Source organism: Sander lucioperca, chromosome 2 (assembly GCF_008315115.2).
Source record: "Sander lucioperca isolate FBNREF2018 chromosome 2, SLUC_FBN_1.2, whole genome shotgun sequence".
NCBI classification, from domain to species: domain Eukaryota; kingdom Metazoa; phylum Chordata; class Actinopteri; order Perciformes; family Percidae; genus Sander; species Sander lucioperca.
The window spans coordinates 11,472,777-11,493,069 of record NC_050174.1 but is presented as its reverse complement, the minus strand read 5'-3'; the positions used below and the strand labels follow the sequence as shown (position 1 = coordinate 11,493,069).

At 39.5% G+C, this 20,293-nt stretch overlaps 1 protein-coding gene across 3 annotated transcripts in view; it reads right to left on the bottom strand.

Annotated features, from left to right (window-relative positions):
- The window catches only part of ntrk2a (neurotrophic tyrosine kinase, receptor, type 2a), a 91,207-nt gene that overhangs the window by 6,204 nt on the left and 64,710 nt on the right, over positions 1 to 20,293 (bottom strand). For 2 of the 3 annotated variants that reach the window (XM_031308871.2, XM_031308873.2), the window contains 4 exons: positions 14,880 to 15,010; positions 11,232 to 11,404; positions 10,821 to 10,976; positions 9,585 to 9,675 (listed from right to left, as the gene is read on the bottom strand). In XM_031308871.2, coding sequence (XP_031164731.1) covers positions 9,585 to 9,675; positions 10,821 to 10,976; positions 11,232 to 11,404; positions 14,880 to 15,010 — 551 coding nt within the window. The remainder of the gene's footprint in view (positions 1 to 9,584; positions 9,676 to 10,820; positions 10,977 to 11,231; positions 11,405 to 14,879; positions 15,011 to 20,293) is intronic. The other variant, XM_031308872.2, reaches the window with a different exon arrangement.

Here is a 20,293-nt window from a genome sequence, read left to right as displayed (position 1 = left end):
CACCTCCCTCATCGGACTCATCTCTGATGGAGACGAGTCCGCCTACAGGTGGGAGGCTGACCACCTGGTGACCTGGTGCAAGCAAAACAACCTAGAACTCAACACTCTAAAGACAGTGGAGATGGTTGTGGACTTCAGAAAGAACCCAGCCCCACCTGCCCCCATCACCCTCTGTGGCTCCACAATTGACACTGTGGAGTCTTTCCGCTTCCTGGGAACTACCATCTCCCAAGACCTCAAGTGGGAGCTGAACATCAGCTCCCTAGTCAAGAAAGCACAACAGAGGATGTACTTCCTGCGGCAGCTGAAGAAATTCAACCTGCCAAAGACAATGATGGTGCACTTCTACACAGCCATCATTGAGTCCATCCTCACATCCTCCATCACCATCTGGTACGCTGCTGCCACTGCCAAGGACAAGGGCAGGCTGCAGCGTGTCATTCGGTCAGCTGAGAAGGTGATTGGCTGCAATCTGTCGCCGCTCCAGGACCTATACGCCACCAGGACTCTGAAACGTGCTGGAAAGATTGTGGCTGTCCCCTCCCACCCCGGACACAAGCTCTTTGAGTCACTCCCCTCTGGCAGGAGGCTGAGGTCCATCAGGACCAAAACCTCACGCCACATAAACAGTTTTTTCCCCTCCGCCACTAGCCTTCTAAACAAGGCCCGGAATCCACCCTGACTCTCTCCACACCCCACCTCTGGCTCCTCATGCCACTGTACCTACTCTGCTGTAGCGTCCCTTTTCACTACTGTTTAACTTATTTTACTATTTATTTAAATTTATTTTATCGTTATTAATACGTACTGTGTGTATATGTTTATACTTATATTGTTTATATATTTTTATGTTATATTTGTATGTGTGACATGCTCCAACAACACCATGACAAATTCCTCGTATGTGCAACGTACTTGGCAATAAAGCCCTTTCTGATTCTGATTCTGATTCTCTAACCTGAACTGAGCCTGTGGAGCCTGTTTGATTGTTGCACTAATTTGCTGTTAAACACAACAGTTCATTTCAGTTGAGACTCTCACAGACTGGGACTGTAGGCTTAAACCAGGTTAATCTACTGGGTTGAGGTTGTAGTGTGAAAACTAAGATATTACCCTAATCTGCTCAAAGTGAAAGTGAATTAAACTTAACCCCTCGTACTGACTCCATAAATTGTGCCTCCCCTCTCCCCTACTTCTCCTCTGAACATGAATCTACCAACCCATCTGCACTCCATTGCTCCACACGGATAGCACAATCCATTTTCTGAGGTTTATGCCTGTTATTAATGGTTTGGTACCCACACTTGGCCTGTTTCTTTGTTAGTCAGTGGGTTATTTAATGGAGTAATAAAATGTGCATGGCCACATAGATGGCCATCAGGTTCACTGCTACGTGTAGGGAAACATATCTGCAGCTGTTACTCTTCATCACCAGGCCCTCGCTTTTCTCCCTGTCCCATGTTTCTTATTTGCATTTCTCTCTCTGTCTCTGTCAAAGTCCATTGTGCTTTATAGGCAGGCCATAATGAAGTACAGTATTGTCAAAGAAGTGTGGTACAAGGGTTACGATGTAGGAATCATGATACAGAATACAATAAAAAGAAAACACAATTTACACATTACTCACACTGCAACACACTATACAACACTATTTATACTACAACATGCACATTTTCCTAACCTTTGGATAATGAGATTGATAAGGCTATGTTCTTAAGTGCAGATATAATGTCTGTCAAACACATTTTCTCTATCTGAGATCCCTCTATATAATAGATACTATGTTGTTTCATAAGTTCTCTTAGTTAGCCTAGTTCAAATGTTGAGTGTTTACTATAAATGGAGATTTGTGCATCACTAAATTAAAACTGGTTGCACCACACAAACTAGTTTTTATGGAGTAATTAGTGTTAACTAAATATTCAAAGCCAGAAACTGGCAAGTGTCACTGTTACATTAAGCTAACTAAATCAATTGTCAAAGCTAACATTAGCTTAGCTTGCTTATTTAGAATGAAGAGTAGAAAATGTCGTGGAATATGGTTGACATATCTGACCGGACACAGGTCATATCTTAAAATGGTTAAAAAGCGATACTAGGGTAACCTACTTCCTTGTCCAGCTGCTGCAATAAATATGCAACGGAGGAATCAGAATGTAGTCACTGCGGAACCATCATCAAATATCTTTATTTCTCTCTCTCTCTCTCTCTCTCTCTCTCTCTCTCTCTCTCTCTCTCTCTACTGTACAATGACAATTTCAAGTAGCTACAAAACAGTTCTGCTGGTATACAGCTGGACAGGATTATGTGATGTTAGCTGTTCACTGACTATGACGTATAAAGCCACGCCCATTTCTACTACTTAAGGTAATTGTTATGCATTGCTCCCATGTTGACCCAGGTGATCTCTGAATTGTCATACCAGGGATATACCCATGTTGACTGGCTTGGTTTGAATTTCCAAAAGGAGGGCAATACGCCTGGTCATTGGTGTGAAAGTGGTATAACGGGCAGGCCATCTGTGTATCGCATTGCCAGACCTATCTCCACAATAATACAGTACACACCTCGCAGTGTGAGCTACAGTTTTTGGTTACAGGCCGATTGTTGTTTTAAACGTAAGGGTTTGCAGTGGTGGTTTAACCGGGGATTGTGGTTTCAGTTTTGCTGTGACATTTTGGTGGAACAAATCTGCTATTCTTACAGCAACATTTGTGCTTTGCATCAGACAATGTTTGTGCCACGCTGTGTGATACGCTCTGATGCAGACATCGAGTGACTGAGTTTCTTTTAAGTTAATTACGACACACGTGCACAATAATAAATGAAAACGACACATTTGCTGTGGAGCCGCAGGCCCCTTCATCAAGGACAGAGCCTCTACCACTAGGCCACCCAGGGGCACATGACCAATGAAGAACCGTGTGTGTGTGTAAATTAACCATAATGTTGTGTTAATCTTCATATTACTGTCTGTAGTTGCAATTTGACTGTCTGGCGAAAATGCTGCATCATGCTTATTAATCAGTGGCCATGTTTGTAAACACAGAGGAGATTGCTTTGGTCTCTGTAATCAGCTTACGACGTGTCACCTGTGTCAAACTGCTGCCATTAAGGGACACCGAGAGCGACCTGTGAAAAGAAGCCTCAGACAGCCTAAACTATAGGTGTCAAGTAAAATGACCTCATCGTGAGCGCCAGAAGGCCTTTGCGAACATATTGGTATATAATTTATGTAGATAAAAATAAAAAATGACTCTGAAATTGCAGTTTCAAAATACTCTGCGTTTTGCGTTTTGGCTCAAGAGTGGATGAGGATAAAAAAACATTATCGTCAATGAAAGATCCACCGACCATCTTGTCGCTCTGAGGCAGAATATTCAAAAACTATACTATACTGAAATAAACACTAAACTTAGACAGTGATTTCACAAAAACTGTAAAAGATATCAAACTGTTGAGATATAGCCTAACAGCTGAATTTTTCACGAATGGTTTAAAGTTTGAATTCCGTCTATAGGTGAAAGTATGAAGGAGATAGATTTTGAAGTAGAAGAGGATTTGAAGGATTTGAAGCCTGCTTTCATTGACTTTAATTGTAAATTTCTTTTGAAAAAAGCTTAATATTTAAAAAAAGTATACATAGCAGAACAGATGTTGAAGAAGTCCCATAATGTGCTTAAAGAGCTGAACATTTTGATATTTGAATGTTTTTTGTAGCTGAACGTATATAGAAGTTAGAGGCGACCAAAGAAAGTTGAAGAATCGGATAACAATACTGTGAATACTGCTGAATCAGCATTCACAAAATAATGTCAGATAGGTTAGCATAATCAGGTATTTCCCACTTATTATAACTGTATGACTACTACTAACTTTGAAACACACGTCACAAGTCATACCTACATTAACAAATCATTAGCAGTTTTCTTAAAATTGTTTTGGAAGTTACATTACAGCTCATTGTGCTACAGCAACTTCCTTAATTGCTTTTGGTTGGATGGCACAACAGATGTTTCCTAGCAACAGATTTACACATTACTAAAGTCTTAATTAGCTTGTGGGATTAGCAGAATGCCACTGACTTCTTTTTTACATACATACATTTGACACTAGGTATTCACATAAAATGATGGACAGTAAATATAGTGCACAACAATGTTAATAGATAGTGAATAATATTAGATTAGAACTAGTGAAAGTGATTTCAGACAGCCAGAGTTTTCTGACACTATATTTATTCACTGATGTGTATCTTGAACTGGTCAGTCTTTTCAAAAAGGCTCAACGAGGCTGAATTGAAATAGAAAACAAAGGAAAAAAGACAAATGAAGGAGCAGGAAGGGAAAGCCTCATATTAAATATTCTTGTCATTGCCATCAAATATAAAGAAGACCACATTTACAGTGGAGCAGTAGACCAAACACTTTCTCACTGAAGTGTGTAGACGTGGCATCTCTCCCTGTCATCAGCTCTTTCTCTTCTCTCTCTTTGCTGTCAGTAGCTTCGTAGTCAGTCTTTGTCTCTTTTGCTGTTGCCCCCACTCTCTCTTTCACTCTCTCTCTCTCACACTCAATCTCTTTTCCTAGTTCTCACCTTCCTTCATCGTCTCTAGAGCCGCCTGTCTGTCTCTCTCCCTCCTCTGTCTTATTATTATGCATCATTTCAGCTATAGACCACTGTTTAAGTGTTCTAGGAAAGCCTCAAAAAAGGAGGATAAATAAAGCAGAGGAGGGCTGCGTGCTCTCTGTGGTGACCTCGTGGAGGCTGTGGTATCCATGGCAACTGGACCAGTTAAAAAAGAAAGCATTATGGGATGTGGTGTAGGAGGGTCTTATGTGACTAACTCCGCCCACTCTTACACAGGAACCCTACCTTATTTGCCCTTTGTGTTGCTATGGAAACAAAAACTCTTTCCAAGAGAGAGAGTGTGTGTGTGTGTGTGTCTGTGTGTCTGTGTGTGTGTGTGTGTGTCTTGTGAGAAAAAAACTTGTTATTCTACAGTAAAATGGTTGACATACAGTATATATGTTTACAAAACATTGTGTTGTTTATTTTAGTAATACTCTCACTCATGTCAAATGAAGTCCAGCAAAAAAAATCAGGTTTTAGGACTTTCAAAGTTAAAAACAATATTCTCATCTAAATTCTTAAAGTCGCTGCTGGACTCAACTCCCTGGTATTCCTATAACTATTTGTTTGTAAAAAAAAAAAAAAATGCTGGTTTCAAAATGTCATTTTTCCAATGTTTATAGGGTCACCAAAGACCCAGGGTATGTAACAGTGTTACATTTTTTTATTCAAGGCATGCTGGATGCAAGTGATAGCAGGTAATGTTATATTGGAGGGTTTTGATAACAGCAGTTCTGGAAATAAACATGTACCGAGGCCACTGATGATGAGGACTTTGCTTCTATGCCATTCATGAGTCAGATCATCTAAAACATGAACATTATTATGACGAAATGAGCCTTGAATGGGTCAAGATACCGTCCAAGCAGCAGTCTCAAGCAAGAGAAGTTAGGACTGATGAAGGAACCTCATAAAATTACAAGCATAGTTTTCCTGGCCAAATTTACAACTTGGGAAGCTAAAAGATCGTTGCACGTTCCTGCAAAACCTTGGCTTAAGATTTGGTTAGCTTGTTTTTCTGTCCACTTTTATGTAGGTTTATATGTGTATGGTTTATGTGTGTCTTTTTATAATTTTGATATATAGTTTTTAGAGTAACTGCAAAGCTGCATTCTTAATCATTCAACCAGGGGTTAAAGTTGGCTGGAACGATCCGGCACCTTTGATTAATAAGTAAATAAATCTAATTGGCAGTTTCATTCAGAGTTTCATTCTAAAGCAGCGCACCGCCATGAGTCCATGAATAAATGAATCTCTGGGATTAGTTCACATAACAGCAGGACAGTTGAGTGTCTGTTATCTAAACTGCTAGTCAGTGAAACAGGTGAAGTGAATAAAACTTTGGTGTTTTTCATCACATAATGATGAAATACTGTATATCAGATAACATCTTGGAATCAGTTTGACTAAAATGATAAAATGATTGGTTTTGGTGAGACTAGATTAACTGAAATGCCTTTGGGGCCCAAGGCAAACAGCGTCCTACTTTACTTTTCACCATTTCTCTAGCTGAGAATGTTGGTATTGGCAATGGTTGAAGAAGTATTCGAAACGTTTTTTTTCTGAAGTAAAACTATTAACTTTTTATATTAACATTTTTAATACCGCACATTACAACATCAAATGTTTACTTCAAGTGAAAAGAGAGGCATTATATCAGCACAATGTACTTACATTTACTTAACGTCAGTTTAAGATAATGCTGAATAGTTTAATGAATAATAATGCATCACATTTTAATTGTGATATTTTGTGAGTAAAATCTAAATCTGCAACGTAACCAGTAACATTTCTCTGTCAGGTAAATGTAGTAGTAAGTTTTCCTCTGAAGTAGAAGTACACAATAACTGCTCCACTATGGCCCCTCCAGGTGCTCCATTTAGGTTCAAATGTTAAAACCCAAGCAGACATTTAATTTTCTTTCATCCTACACGTTTGGGCATGGGCAATCAGTTTAGGGGAGCAAAGCAATAAATCCTTCCCCAACTCCAACTGCGAATCCAGCCACACACACACACACACACACACACACACACACACACACACACACACACACACACACACACACTGAAAAAAGGCTGTATGGATAGGCTCAAGGTTTGAATCAAGGCATCCTGTCTGTGAAGTGCCTGTCAGGTTCATTGTGTAACAGAGAATCCAATGACGTCAGTCCAACGCCTCTGCTTCTATTTCCCTACACACACACACACACACACACACACACACACACACACACACACACACACACATATAAGCACTTGGGGGGGGGCTCCTCCAATTCCTCTATGACTCATCTTTGCTCCTGTCTGACGCAAGAGCATGACTGGGTCTCACCACCACACACACACACACACACACACACACACACACACACACACACACACACACACACACACACCTCTCTGTCTCTCCTGTATGCTGAAACACGACTGGATCTCTGTGTTTTACCTCCCACCATGCTGTACCTTTTGTTTGCTTTGCTGTTTTTTCTTGAATGTCTACCTTTCTGTCCTTTTTTGATATTTGTTGCTGTTTTTCTGCCTCTAATATTCTCCTCTGTGGATGCCTAAAGCTGCAGTATTGTGTTGTTATTGACGACTGTGTACAGGCTGCCTTGCCTGCAGACCTCAGCATGTGTATGATGCTTTATAGCTCTATTACTGCCTTTTCTCCTTTTTGTGTATTTATTTGTGTCTTGTTTTCTCCCTGCCTGGCCTCCCACCCTTTTCCCTCTCTCTCTCTCTCTCTCTCTCTCTCTCTCTCTCTCTCTCTCTCTCTCTCTCTCTCTCTCTCTTTTCCAGCTCTTTCTCTCCTTTCATCTCTTCGCCACCCTCCTGCTTCCGTCTCCCACACTTCCATCTCTATCCTTCTCCCCCTCTCTTTCTCTAGTACTGCCTCAGCATACTAAACAGAAGTTCTCTGATTACTTTTCTTCCTGAGAAACGTTGAATACAACTCCGAGGCTCAACGCCACTGCCTTCGCTCGTTGCTATGACTACAGCCTCAGCGCTTAGCGTTATTGAGGAGGGGTAAAAGGAAGGAGAAGGAGGAGGAGGGTTGGTGTGTGTCGTCACACAGAGATAGTACAAAAGAAAGCCACAGAGGAGAGACCTTAATCTTTTTTACTTTTTTACTTTGATGCCACACACAACTAGTTATTCCTAATTTAATCTCAACAGTGTTCAAAAAAAGTTCAGAATTTTTTTTGTTCATGTGCTTAGAATACATCAACATTGTGGCTTGGCTCGGGGGTCATCAAAGGTTTTATAAATGTGGGGAAACTAAGCTAAATGAATAAATAGCAAAATATACTATAGGTAAAGTCTCTTTCTAATCAATTCACTATCATAATTTCTGTTGAACTACAGTTTTAATGCACCAGGAAAAATATGAAAAGAGAGCTAAATCTGAATGCAAGCCAACATCTAGACTAAACTGTGTTTCCTACGTAACAAACTAAAAACAATTTATTTTCGTATTTTCTTAACTACATTGAGCTTTTTTTCCAGACTCATTATTGTGGCAACATACAAAGCCATGCTTTTCCATTAAAAAGAAAATGCATCAATCAAATGGCTTATCGATCATTGTTATCTTTCTGAATGTTAAGGTTATACTCTTTCTCTCTTTCTTCCTCCTCCTCCAAGTTCACTGTCACTGTCACTCAAGTCAGTCTGTCACAGTGGACGGGAGAAAGGGCAGGAAAAATGGACAGTCACTATCAATCAATCAGTTCGATTTATTAGATTTCCGCCTTTTGGGAAAGTGACAGATTGCTGTACGGAAGACTGGGAAAACACACATGCTTCTGCTGCTAAATATTCCTGCAACACACACACATATAGAGATACATACTCATATACAAAATGTGCACCCACATATCTTTATTATTTTATAAATGCAGCTGCATCTCTCTCCCTTTACTTCTAGCAGAGTAGCCCTTTGTACACTGACCCAGAGATGGGTGTGACCTGCACTTCCTGCAGTGTGAATAGATCTATACGTGTGTTTAGTGTGACCTTGTAGTCTGCATTATATATACAGATTATATTAGGCTCTTTGAAAAAAATAAAACATTCCATATGCTGGGGTTTGGAGTTTGAGTGACACAAGTACCAGAAAAAAAAAAAAATGTTTAAATGTTTTGACTAACCAGACTATGTGCAATTTGTAGAAACATTCCCATGTTTGTTTCAATTTCCGGCTGCTTATTTCACTGTCACAAATCAAGCAAAAGAACAACGGTGGATTCAATGTGTCTTGAAGTCTTGAAACTGCCTCCAGGTTCATATTTATTATTTCATTGGCTCCAGTAAAGAAAATAGGATACACACATCCCAGAAGTACCCTTTTCCTATGTTATATCTTAGAGTTAATTTGCAGTTTATAAAAAGTGTGTGCTAAAGTAACAATGTGATTGAAGGTAGTCTTATAATATGAATATTATTTATTGTACATAATATTTTATATCATAATATCTCAGAAACCTTGAATATCATTACCTTGTCATTGATTAGATATGATCAATATGGCCTCTTTTGGGGAGTTGTATATTTTTTTCTTACTTTTTCATTTTAATAAATAGTTTTTATTGGAGTGAGAGAGTGTAGATTGGAGTCTACATTTCATTGAGTGTATCAAATATATATTGGTGCTTGTAATGCTGCAGTAGTTATCTAAACAAACAGCCCTTATTTTACACACAGTATGACCTAACAAAGCATGATAATTATCCTCCCTCCCCCTATATTTAATTACATACAGTATGGCATCACAGTGAGCTACATGTAGCCTCTGTTTAATTTCACTGCACTAGCTCCCACAGCAAGCTTCTTACTGTAACTCCGATGGAATTGGTCAATCACGCTCATGCAAGGGAGGAGCAGAGAGGGACCCATGCAGCATTAAAGAGGCAGGCTAAAAGAAGGACCAAAAAAGATATCGACACGTACACCTACCCTGTAGTAGTCAGTGCTGTAGACGTCTCTCGACATGCCAAAGTCTCCAATCTTTACCAGCAGGTTCTCGCCCACCAGGCAGTTCCTATATACATAACATAACCAAACACAAACAGAAGGTGCATTTCAACAGGTTCTGGGGTGTATTAGGTCCCCAGAACTATTTTAAAGAAACTAAAAGGTTACTTCAGCCCAATGTTGTCTGTGTTTCCTACTGCGGCCTGAAGACCCGTGAAGATAATGCAAATTAGTCCGCTGACATTTAAAGCAACATGACAGGATGAGGCCTGCTGTTGGTCGCAGGGGTAAACACACTCTCTAGCCTGCAGTTCAGTTCATCTAAAAAACACTTGAAATTGTCATTCATTCATTCAAAGCACCGCCATGCTCTCTCTCTCTCATGCTGACCCAAGACACACGTCTGCAACCTGCAGTTCCATGTGGCAATTGCTCGCGCAATTCTCACTCTTTTTCTCTCTGTCTTTTTTTTAAATGAGATAGGAAGCTGACAGCAAAGCCTAACTTTACTTTTAATGTTATCAAACAAAGAAAATAAATGTTCTCCCCTCGTCGTAAAATGGTCATAAATCGATACTAGAAGCCTACTTCCTTGTTTACTGCTGCACAGGTGTGAATGTAATGCAGAGGAGGAGAATGAAATGAACCTGAAACAATCAAAGAACTTTATTTTTATTTCTCTCATTCACAGCTCCTCTCCTCAGCTCTGTCTTCACTCGCCTGAGCTCAGAGCCAACAGTTCAGTGTGGCCACTGGCTCGTGCTAACTCTCTCTCTTTTTCTTTGTCTTTTTTAAAATGAGTCGGAAAGCCGGCAGCAAAGCCTAAATTTACTTTTAATGTTATCAAACAAAGAGAAATGTTCTCCCTTGTCCTAAAGTGGTCACAAATCAATATGAGAGTACTTCCTTGTTTTATAAATGAAGCTGTCGGTTTACATAGCTTGAGACCTTGAAACCTCTACCATATGCTTTATGTTTCTATACCTGGCAAAAGTTTAGAAGCAGAATTGATTAATATTTTTGAATAATAACTCTGGTTGGTAGAGTTTGACATGTTTTTGTCATGGTGTTGTTTCATTACATGAGAATCATTCAGTCACTGTAGAAATCGGTCAATCAGCCAATCATAGACCATAGATATCTGCTGTTTTACATAATAATACAAATAACAAACAAATAGGCACAGAGTGTATAAGGAAGAAAGTGACAAACCTGGTGGCCAGGTCGCGGTGCACAAAGTGCTGTGATGCCAGGTAGACCATGCCAGATGCTATCTGCTGAGCGATGTGCAGCATCTGAGATTGGGTCAGCTCCACAGGTCTGGTGGTCTGACCCTCTGCCATCAGCACTGCATCCGGACCGTGAGCCCTGTGAGGGACAGGAGGGGGAACATGTGGAAGGTTGTCAAGTTAGCCCAGTTATTGTTTGTTGGAGTCATGTTGTTTCCTGTGCAATGTTGCTAATCAACCATGTAAAATAATACATCTACCCCTGTAAGAGAGAGTGTTTAGAAGATGGAGCTGGATCTCTTAAAAATAGCAGAGGAAACGTCTACTGTACAATCTTTGTCTACTTATGCCTCTGTTTTTATGATGCCATTTTAGAAAGCAAAAAAATACATGCCTGAGGAACTTGTTGAGGTCTCCATGTTTCATGTACTCAAACACCATGATGAGAGGGTCACTCTCCACACAGACTCCATAGAAAGTGACAATGTGTTCATGTTGAAGGTTGGTCAGCAGCTCAGCCTCACGGTGGAAATCCTTCCTGGCATTTTCACTGGCCTCTTTAAGTGTCTACACACACACACACACACACACACACACACACACACACACACACACGTGACATTTTAATACACTGACAAATGAAAAACTCACACATTATGCCACGTACACTATTGCCAATTAATCATTTTCACATTACACCCAGTCTGCTCAAATTTATTTGGCTGATGTCCCCTAGAAAAGAAAAACAAGTGAGTGTCTTGCCATGTACAAAATTTGAGTTACAGCAACTCGGCACACACACACACACACACACACATTGTGAAATTACTGGCACCGTGCAAGGATTGATACAATAGCAGAGCAGGAAAAGAATTATTTTAATGTAAGCAATTGCAAAGTAAATTCATTATAATCCCTGGTTCCCTTTGAAACTAATATTTTTCTCCCTTCCTTGAATCAGGAAATCTGTCAGGAAGGTTGTGTAATGCAATTATCAGAGAGAGAGCGAGAGAGAGAGAGAGAGCGGAAATGCTACAGGGTCTGTATTTATTTCACATCCCAAAGAAGAAAAATGTAGAAAATGTATCTTGTCCTCCATTAATAATTGATTGTCTTCCTATATGACATGGATATGCGTTCGCTTTCCAACTTGCGAGTGTGTGTGTGTGTGTGTTGTGTGTGTGTGTGTGTGTGTGTGTTGTGTGTGTGTGTGTGTGTGTGTGTGTGTGTGTGTGTGTGTGTGTGTGTGTGTGTGTGTGTGTGTGTGTGTAATGTGTACATCACAGATAGAAGCTCCAATTACAAATATAGGTTTAAAGGACAAGGAGAAATCACTAAGAAAGCTCAGGAAGAAGGAAATGACCCGTGACCTTTCAGCTGGAACGCTGAGATACCAGAAAATGAGACAGACTGTAACTCCGCCCACTCATATATTCAGCCAATCATGTATCATGATCAAACAAAGGCTTGGTCATGTATATTACAGGATGTAATGTGATACTACATGATGATTATATGATGGATTGTTACAGTATGAATAGTGTATGAAAGCATACACTCCATTCTCAGTTTGAAATGTGATATTGGCCATCATCATGTATGGAAAATCTGAGTTGACTTTCCTCCAATGAGAGTGAAAGTCTTAGTTAGACCTTTCAGTTTCAGTTTATGCAATGCAAGTGTTAGTAGGAAGAAAAACACCTACCATTACCTGGCAACCCAGACTTTGTTCTTTTAATGGCTTCTAACTTGAAGCATTAGTGAACAATTTATATTAAGTATTAATTAAGCTATTTACAACTCATAAACCTTTAAAAAAAGAGTGACTTATTAAAAGTAGCACTAAAATGCTTACAGGCCACTACATATAGCATGGCTACTTTTGTCATTATCCACATTTGACTGATGATGGTCTATTGAAGCCTAAATACACTGAATTCACAACGTATACACATGTACTGTATTGAGCTCAAACGGTGTGCTCCAGGCAAAAGGAAATCTGGGATACAAAATGTGATTAAAGAAAAACAAAAACTTTCTTTCCTGGCAAACACATGCACTCACTCAACTGAACTGTTCGGTGTATCTAATGACCAGAGTAAAACAAATATTAATGTTGAATTTAAGGACTTTCCTGTGAGCCAGAAACATCTACCTATGAACTATCACGTTCTGAGTCTCTGAAGTCAATGCTGCATTAATTCCCAGGCTAAAAGCCATAATATTGCACTGTTAGTCATCCAGTCTGCGCACATTCAGGTCTCTGGACAAATAAGAAGCAATCAACAACCTCTAGCCCGGGAATGTAGTGACTCACATTTACATGTGAACATTATTGAAAGGTGCTCATGATTGATGACATGCAGGAGTGTAAGTGTGTACAGGCGCGTGTAGTTCTATGTGTATCTGCATGTGTTAAAGTGTGCCTGTGATCGATGGCCCCTCTGTGTATGATATACAGTAAAGGAAAAACTGGCTTCGGTATTATGGCTGACTGGCTGATTGATAGCCAACTTTAAAACCAGGACTATTAGTGAGTGCAGGTTATTGTAATGTGGTGTACATGTTTCTTTAATGTAGCATGCATGACAGAGTGCAACATAAGTGCAGTATGTATGTGTGGATTAATGTGATCATGAGGGGAGGGGGGTGGGGCAATTTAAAGCAAAGGTACACCTAAAAAAATCTAATCGCTAGATGTTCCTTTCTACAATGTTGAATAGCTGGACATGCTCTCTTTATGCTCTTTATTTTGAAAAAGACACACTTTCATCACATCGTCTCTGTGTTGATACAGCAACACGGAGGAGGAAAAGACAACTGTAAAGAAACGGTGAGTCATACCAGTTTACAAAAAGACGAGGACGAAAAGAGCAGGAAGAGTGTGCTATAAGCAGGTGGTACATTAGCTAATTGAAAAAAATAAGATGAATTAGAGAGAGAGAGTTAAATCAATGAAGTGACTCTAATGACTAAATGATTCATCTATGCATATGGCAGTTTGAGAATTACACTTTATTTTTTACTGTTAGTTGACTGCTGATAATATAATGTTTTACCAGATTTGACATGCGGCACAGCAACATACACAGCATCTTGTTCTTCAACTGAGAACTGGGAGTTTCAGGTGCATATTTTACAGAGAGCTCAGACTGAGCTGGAGCTAAGCTGGCAGCAAACATCAGCGGGCCAGCAAGCGGTTTAGAGAAAAGAAGGTGGATGATTTGAGGAGAGGAAAGTCACAGGATGAAGGACTGCAGAGGAGAGAGAAAAAGTACTGCAGGTGAGAGTTAGAGGTGAGACGTGGAAAACAGAAGAGGAAGTGGGGACCGGATGGGGTCTCTCTCTCACAGGTCATGTATTGTTAATGAGAAGATCTCCACCAATCAGATCGTGTTTCACCGCAGACCAGGAGAGAAAGCGTCCTTGATGGAGAGACGCATAGACGGATAAATGTGATGGGAGAATGCTCCCTGGGAAACCATTCAATTTGACTCCGGAAGTCAGCGGTTTGAATGTAATTCCACCTTTTTCCTTAAAGAGAAATTCTTGAAGGAATGAGTTTCTAACAATAGCAGAGGAAATGGAGGTGAGGAGATAGCAAACATGGCGTCTAAAGTATTCATTTTGGGAAAATAACATTATCTGTAAAATCTTCAGTATTTCAAATTTATATCAGATCTCATTGCAAAACATGACAGAGAAAACAATAACTTAAGATAAAATAACATTATGGGCTTTATTTTGGTGCCACCAATCATTCAAATCGGTTTTCAAAATATCTCATATTGAAACTAGACTCCTCATAATTTGAAATACATTCCTTGTGATGCAGACCAGATGGTGTTTCATTTCTTTTAAGTCTCCTTCATAGCTATACAGTGTTTGGGTCATGTCTGGATATTGCTGTTCTATGAAATGTGTGGACTTGTAACTTTAATCTGCATTACAGTGTAAAGTTACACCCATTTTTTTCTCTGCTTTGAAATGTGTTTGTTGCCGTAAAAACAGTGAAAATAGGACCAGCAGGCCCTCAAATTACCTTGACAGCCACCAGTATCTTCTCGTGGTCAGGTGAAAGGTTGTAACATTCAGCCAGGAAGACTTTTCCGAAGGCTCCTTCTCCCAGCTCTCTCTTCAACACAATGTTGTGTCTCTTGATATGCTGGACGACTGTTGAAAAGAGGAAAGACAGACAAGATGAGAAGAACTCCACTTAAAAGGTGGCCACCGTGGTTTAGAAACACTATGTACGTTAGTTCACATGAGGTCACAAAAACTAAATGTTGTGACACATTATGTCAAATAGACGTCAGTTATTAAACCGTGATCATACTAAACATAATTTTAATTAATCTTTAGTCTGAATGTGTGATTTTACCACAGCAAGACAAAACTACAGTGGAAAATATGTTAAATGTATGGGGGATTTCATACTTTTAAAAAATGTTTCTCTGTTTTGTCATACACTAATTTAAGCACATTTTCACTGTACAGTAATGTCAATTTAAAAACCGTTTATCTCTCTGTTTCATGTAGCCTACGTAATCTCCCTGCCTGCTCACCCACAGTTGGATAAGAGTCGACAAATCTGCTCTCTGTTGCTAAGTAACTCCATGCCAGATGATTTAAAAAAAAAATTGGCATATCTCCATTGTGATGATACAAGATTTTATTCTACAGAACGATTAACAGCTTGGTGCCCTTACTATAACCTGGCTAAGCCCTGTCTTTTTGACTGTAGGCCAAATGTCTGCATGAACTGTCTGCATGCAAGAAAGCACACACACACACACACACACACACACACACACACACACACACACACACACACACACACACGACACCAAGAGCTGAGATTTATCTGTGATGTGATTAAGAGGCGCATTTGAAGAAAAGCTGTCCACTCAGAATATCACATTAAAGCCCAGCTAGACTTTCAGAAGCTGCATCAATCTACACTGTGAGCTACTGAGGTCCACCATAACCCAATATTGTACAGACAGAGAGAGAGAGAGAGAGAGAGAGAGAGAGAGAGAGAGAGAGAGAGAGAGAGAACCAATCCAAAATGGTGACATCTGGAGAGCACATTTTGAAAAGCTGTACAAAGACATACCAATAATTCAAACAAATTCAGATCAATGTATTATAAAAGAAAAACTCCAAACAAAGGGCTTATTTACCCTATTCATAAGAGTGGAGGCAGATCAGACCCTAATAACAATAATAATTGGCTTTCCCCCAAAACATAGCACCACCGACCATGTATACCCTTCACACTTTAATTAACAAACATGGACATCAAACAAGAAATGGTAAAGATATTCACTTGCTTTATCGATTTTTAAGAAAGCTTTTTACTCTTTCATTTGGCATGAATGGCTCTGTTACAGACTTTTAAACTGTGACTTTTAAAATGAATGGAAAATATGTGTACTGTTATAATTGGAGACAAACAAACTGAATTCTTCACCCAGAGAATGCAGGGTTGCAATTTAAGTCTGACTTTATTTAACTTGCATATAAATGAACTTGCTGTTGAGTTGGATCAGTGTGTCCTAGCAACGCATAGAGAGGTGAAGTCTTTGTTTTATGCTGATGAACTTGTTCTACTGTCTCCTACTGAACAAGGACTACAGCAAAAGCTGGATATAGTAGACAGGTACTGTCAGAACTAGACCCTGGCTGTATATGAAGAAAACTAATGTCATAATCTTTCAAAAACGCCCCCAAATGTAAGCAGAACAAACACCAATCCAGCATAAATGATCATATCATTAAACATAGCATGAGATATACCTACTTTGGTATAATCATAACAGCATCAGGGATTTTCAACATTGCAGTGACTGCAATAAAAGAAAAAGCTTGAAAAACTCTAAATGCAAATAAGAGAACAAATTATAATTGAAATCAGACTTAAAATATTCGATAAGGTCATCCAGCTCATTGCATTGTACGGTAGTGAAGTATGGGTTCCACTCAGTCATCAGAGCTATACCAGTTGGGACAAACATTCTGCAGATACATTTTACACGTACACAGAAACACACCAACAAATGCATGCAGAGCAGAATTAGGAAGATACCCACTGATAATTAACATTCAAAAGACAATGCTCAACTTTTTTAACCACCTGAAATCAAGCCCCCAAAACACCCTCCACTCCAAAGCCCTTCAAACTCAAGAGCTGATCCCAGAGCAATGTCCCCTATGTAATTTGGTACTGAGGCTAACTGCCCCCTTTCAGACACAGTCTGACCAGCCTCACAACAACACCACACTCCAAACAGCAATCAGAGTAAAGCAAATTTTAACACAATGTAATGAAACATTGAATAGAAGAAACTAAAAGCCAAACTAGATTAGAAATGTAGCCATCAAAAGAGATTATGAATTAGCAGAATATCTCTCTACTGTCGTAGATGTAAAGCAGAGACAGATCCTAACCAGACACAGTCTCAGTGACCACACACTGGAACAGGAAGACACAAAAAATCATGGCAACCAAAGAAAACAGTGTACTATGTGGTCAATAGCTATGTTTCCATCCACACGTTTTTATCCGAATTAAGTGATATTGAATGAAAAATGCCCTATGGAAACAGTAAAATTCGATTGAATTTCATGAATATTGACAGAGGAAATACGTTCGGTCTCATCGGATTTTATCTTGATCGATATACGGCTTATCAGAATCAGAATCAGAAAGGGTTTTATTGCAAGTACGTTTTTTAACACATACAGGAATTTGTTTTGGTGTTATGCGATAAACGCTGATGGAAACGTTATTTGCCGAATAAATAATGAATTGCGATTTTAAGTTTTAGGTCATTTTATGGTTGCAACCCGCGACAAAACAAAGAAGTTTTAGTTCATTTCCGCCCAGTATTTCCGCTCTGTTTGCACACATGGCGGGTGTCAACAAAGACAGATGTAAGTGGACGAACGAGGAGACGAGAGACTTTTTTAATTTAATTTACGAGCAAAATATAACGCTGCCGTTCCCACACCACAGTGCGCCTCCGTTGTCGTCGGGAATTTACGTGCATCTGCATCTGCATCATCATAGCAATGTGTTGATAGCGTTGTCATTTTCTTATTATAGCTTGATATGTGGCTATCAGCTGGCACATAAGCACTACTACAACTTGTGCAATATTGATCATTTGTTGGTAGATGGTGCGATCCATTTTGTCTAGCAAAACTTTGTTCGCAAATGTTTGCTTGAATGTTGTGCGATTCAGTGCGAAAATGAATGGAAACACCTTAAAATGTCTCAAATCAATTCGATATACCAATTTGACCACAAAACAGCATGTGACGTCATTACGCACAGGTTTTTATTTGCTTTAAAGCCATTGGATGGAAACACACTTTCACCAGCTTTATTCGCATGAGTTTTTTTACGGAACTTCAGATAATTTGATTGACAAGTGGATGGAAACTTAGCTACTGTTGGACAGTTGAGACCTCACATAAACATGCCACTACCTGAAGGACAATGACAGAGAGAGAGAGAGAGAGAGAGAGAGAGAGAGAGAGAGAGAGAGAGAGGGGGGGGGGGGAGAACAAGAACAAGAACAAGAAGAACAAGAAGAAGAAGAAGAAGAAACATCTACATCAGATATTTTAAATCATCTAATTCTCAGTGTAAGCTTGTTGTGAACACACCCACGATGCAATATGTAGGTTGTGTGTGCGTGTGTGTGTGTGTGTGTGTGTGTGTGTGTGTGTGTGTGTGTTTTCAAGAAGTACCCAAGTGCATATATTATTAAATGTGCTGCAAAAATGCAATAGGATAAATAATTACCTCATTATGGGTTAAAGTTAATGTTACCTTAGTTACTTTAGGCTTACACAATATTTGGTATTTCAGTAGCTTTACCATAGTAATCGTGTTACAGTAGATAGCCTGTAGTAAGACATATAGGCTATATTTGAATAGGAATAATTTCACATCAACATTCCACATTTTGGACTTGCAGAATTAAGTTTTATTATTACATACAACAATTATTCCATTATCATTTAGCACTTTAACTATTATTTCATTTACATGTTTAACATTTTATTATTTCATGCCCCCTTTGCCTGAGAGTCCTTTTGGTTCCTACCTGCTGTTGTTTTGCGGGGGACAGGTGTGGAGTGTAACAGACTCACAGCAGACTCTACTCAACATGTGCAACAGTTGAGTAGAGTCTGCTGTGAACAACCCAGAGAGAGAGTGTAGTCGGGGGTAAACTGTCTTGCTGTGTATTGGTGTTGATTAAAGAAAATTGTTAAAAGAGAAATTGTAGCCCGCTTACTACCAACAGGCCAGAAGCACATCACCAACAGGTGCAAGCTAAATTTGGCTAAATGTTAAAAGTGACTTATGCGTTTACTGAGGAACATTTACATTCAGTGAGGTGTGTGAGGCCTTTCAGCTCAAACATGTTTGAAACTTTGAAGAGCACGTGGGGCAGAGAGGCTGAGTAGGCGTATGCATGAATGAACAAGCAGAGTTGAGCCTGAAACAGACTATGGAGGGCTTTGCGGTGCACAATGCTCACAAAAAAACGTTCAGATAGGTGAGTACAGCAACAAACCGTTAGATCGTGATGGTTGTACTTACTCTTTTCCAAGGAGAACGTTCACGTTGCTAGGCAACGTACAGTAGCGTTGCGTGTGTGTGTGTGTGTGTGCACTAGGCTACATGTGTTAAAACTGTGCAGCTCTTTGTTTGCTGTATGTGTTTGTGGCTGCAGCGGCTGTGGAGTTTTTTTTTTATTGCTGATACATCTCTTTGCTGTGCTGTCTGTTTTGGTGATGTTTTGTCTTGTTTTTTTGATTCTGATTGACGGGTCTTGCTTAATTTATGTGTGAAGACTGTTGTATAATTGATTCAGTTGTGTGCCTTCTGCAAAGTTCCCGCTATAGAAAAGGAATATATTGTTGGTTTGGATATTAGCAGTCTGTGGTGTGATGCATAGGCAACTGTATATCTTTAAATTTTAATGTAGCCTTCTTTACTTTGTAGCCTAAATACATTCTTTTGTAAAACCTCATCATGTACATTTTTTTCTTCCCCTTTATCTGCCCCCATTTCCCTTTTTAAAATGCAAGGATCTGATCTACTTTTTACTTTTACAAAACACAATTAATTGCTTAATTACTTGTACTAGAGTAAAATATTCTAGTACTTTTTACATCCCTGCCCAAGGGCAGACTGTTTTTATATAAATATGTTTAATATATATTCTATTACTCGGTCACATGTCACAGATCTCCGTGGACCCACAATTCCTTATGCAGCAGCAGCAGCAGCAGCACACAAACCCATATCCCCACAAGCCAACTATCAACTATTTAACCAGCTAATTACCTCACCGCACCATTTCCTACTGCGGTTGTGTAATAAGCGTTCACCCATGAAAATGCCTCGCACCACTTCTCCTTAATTAACACCCTCAA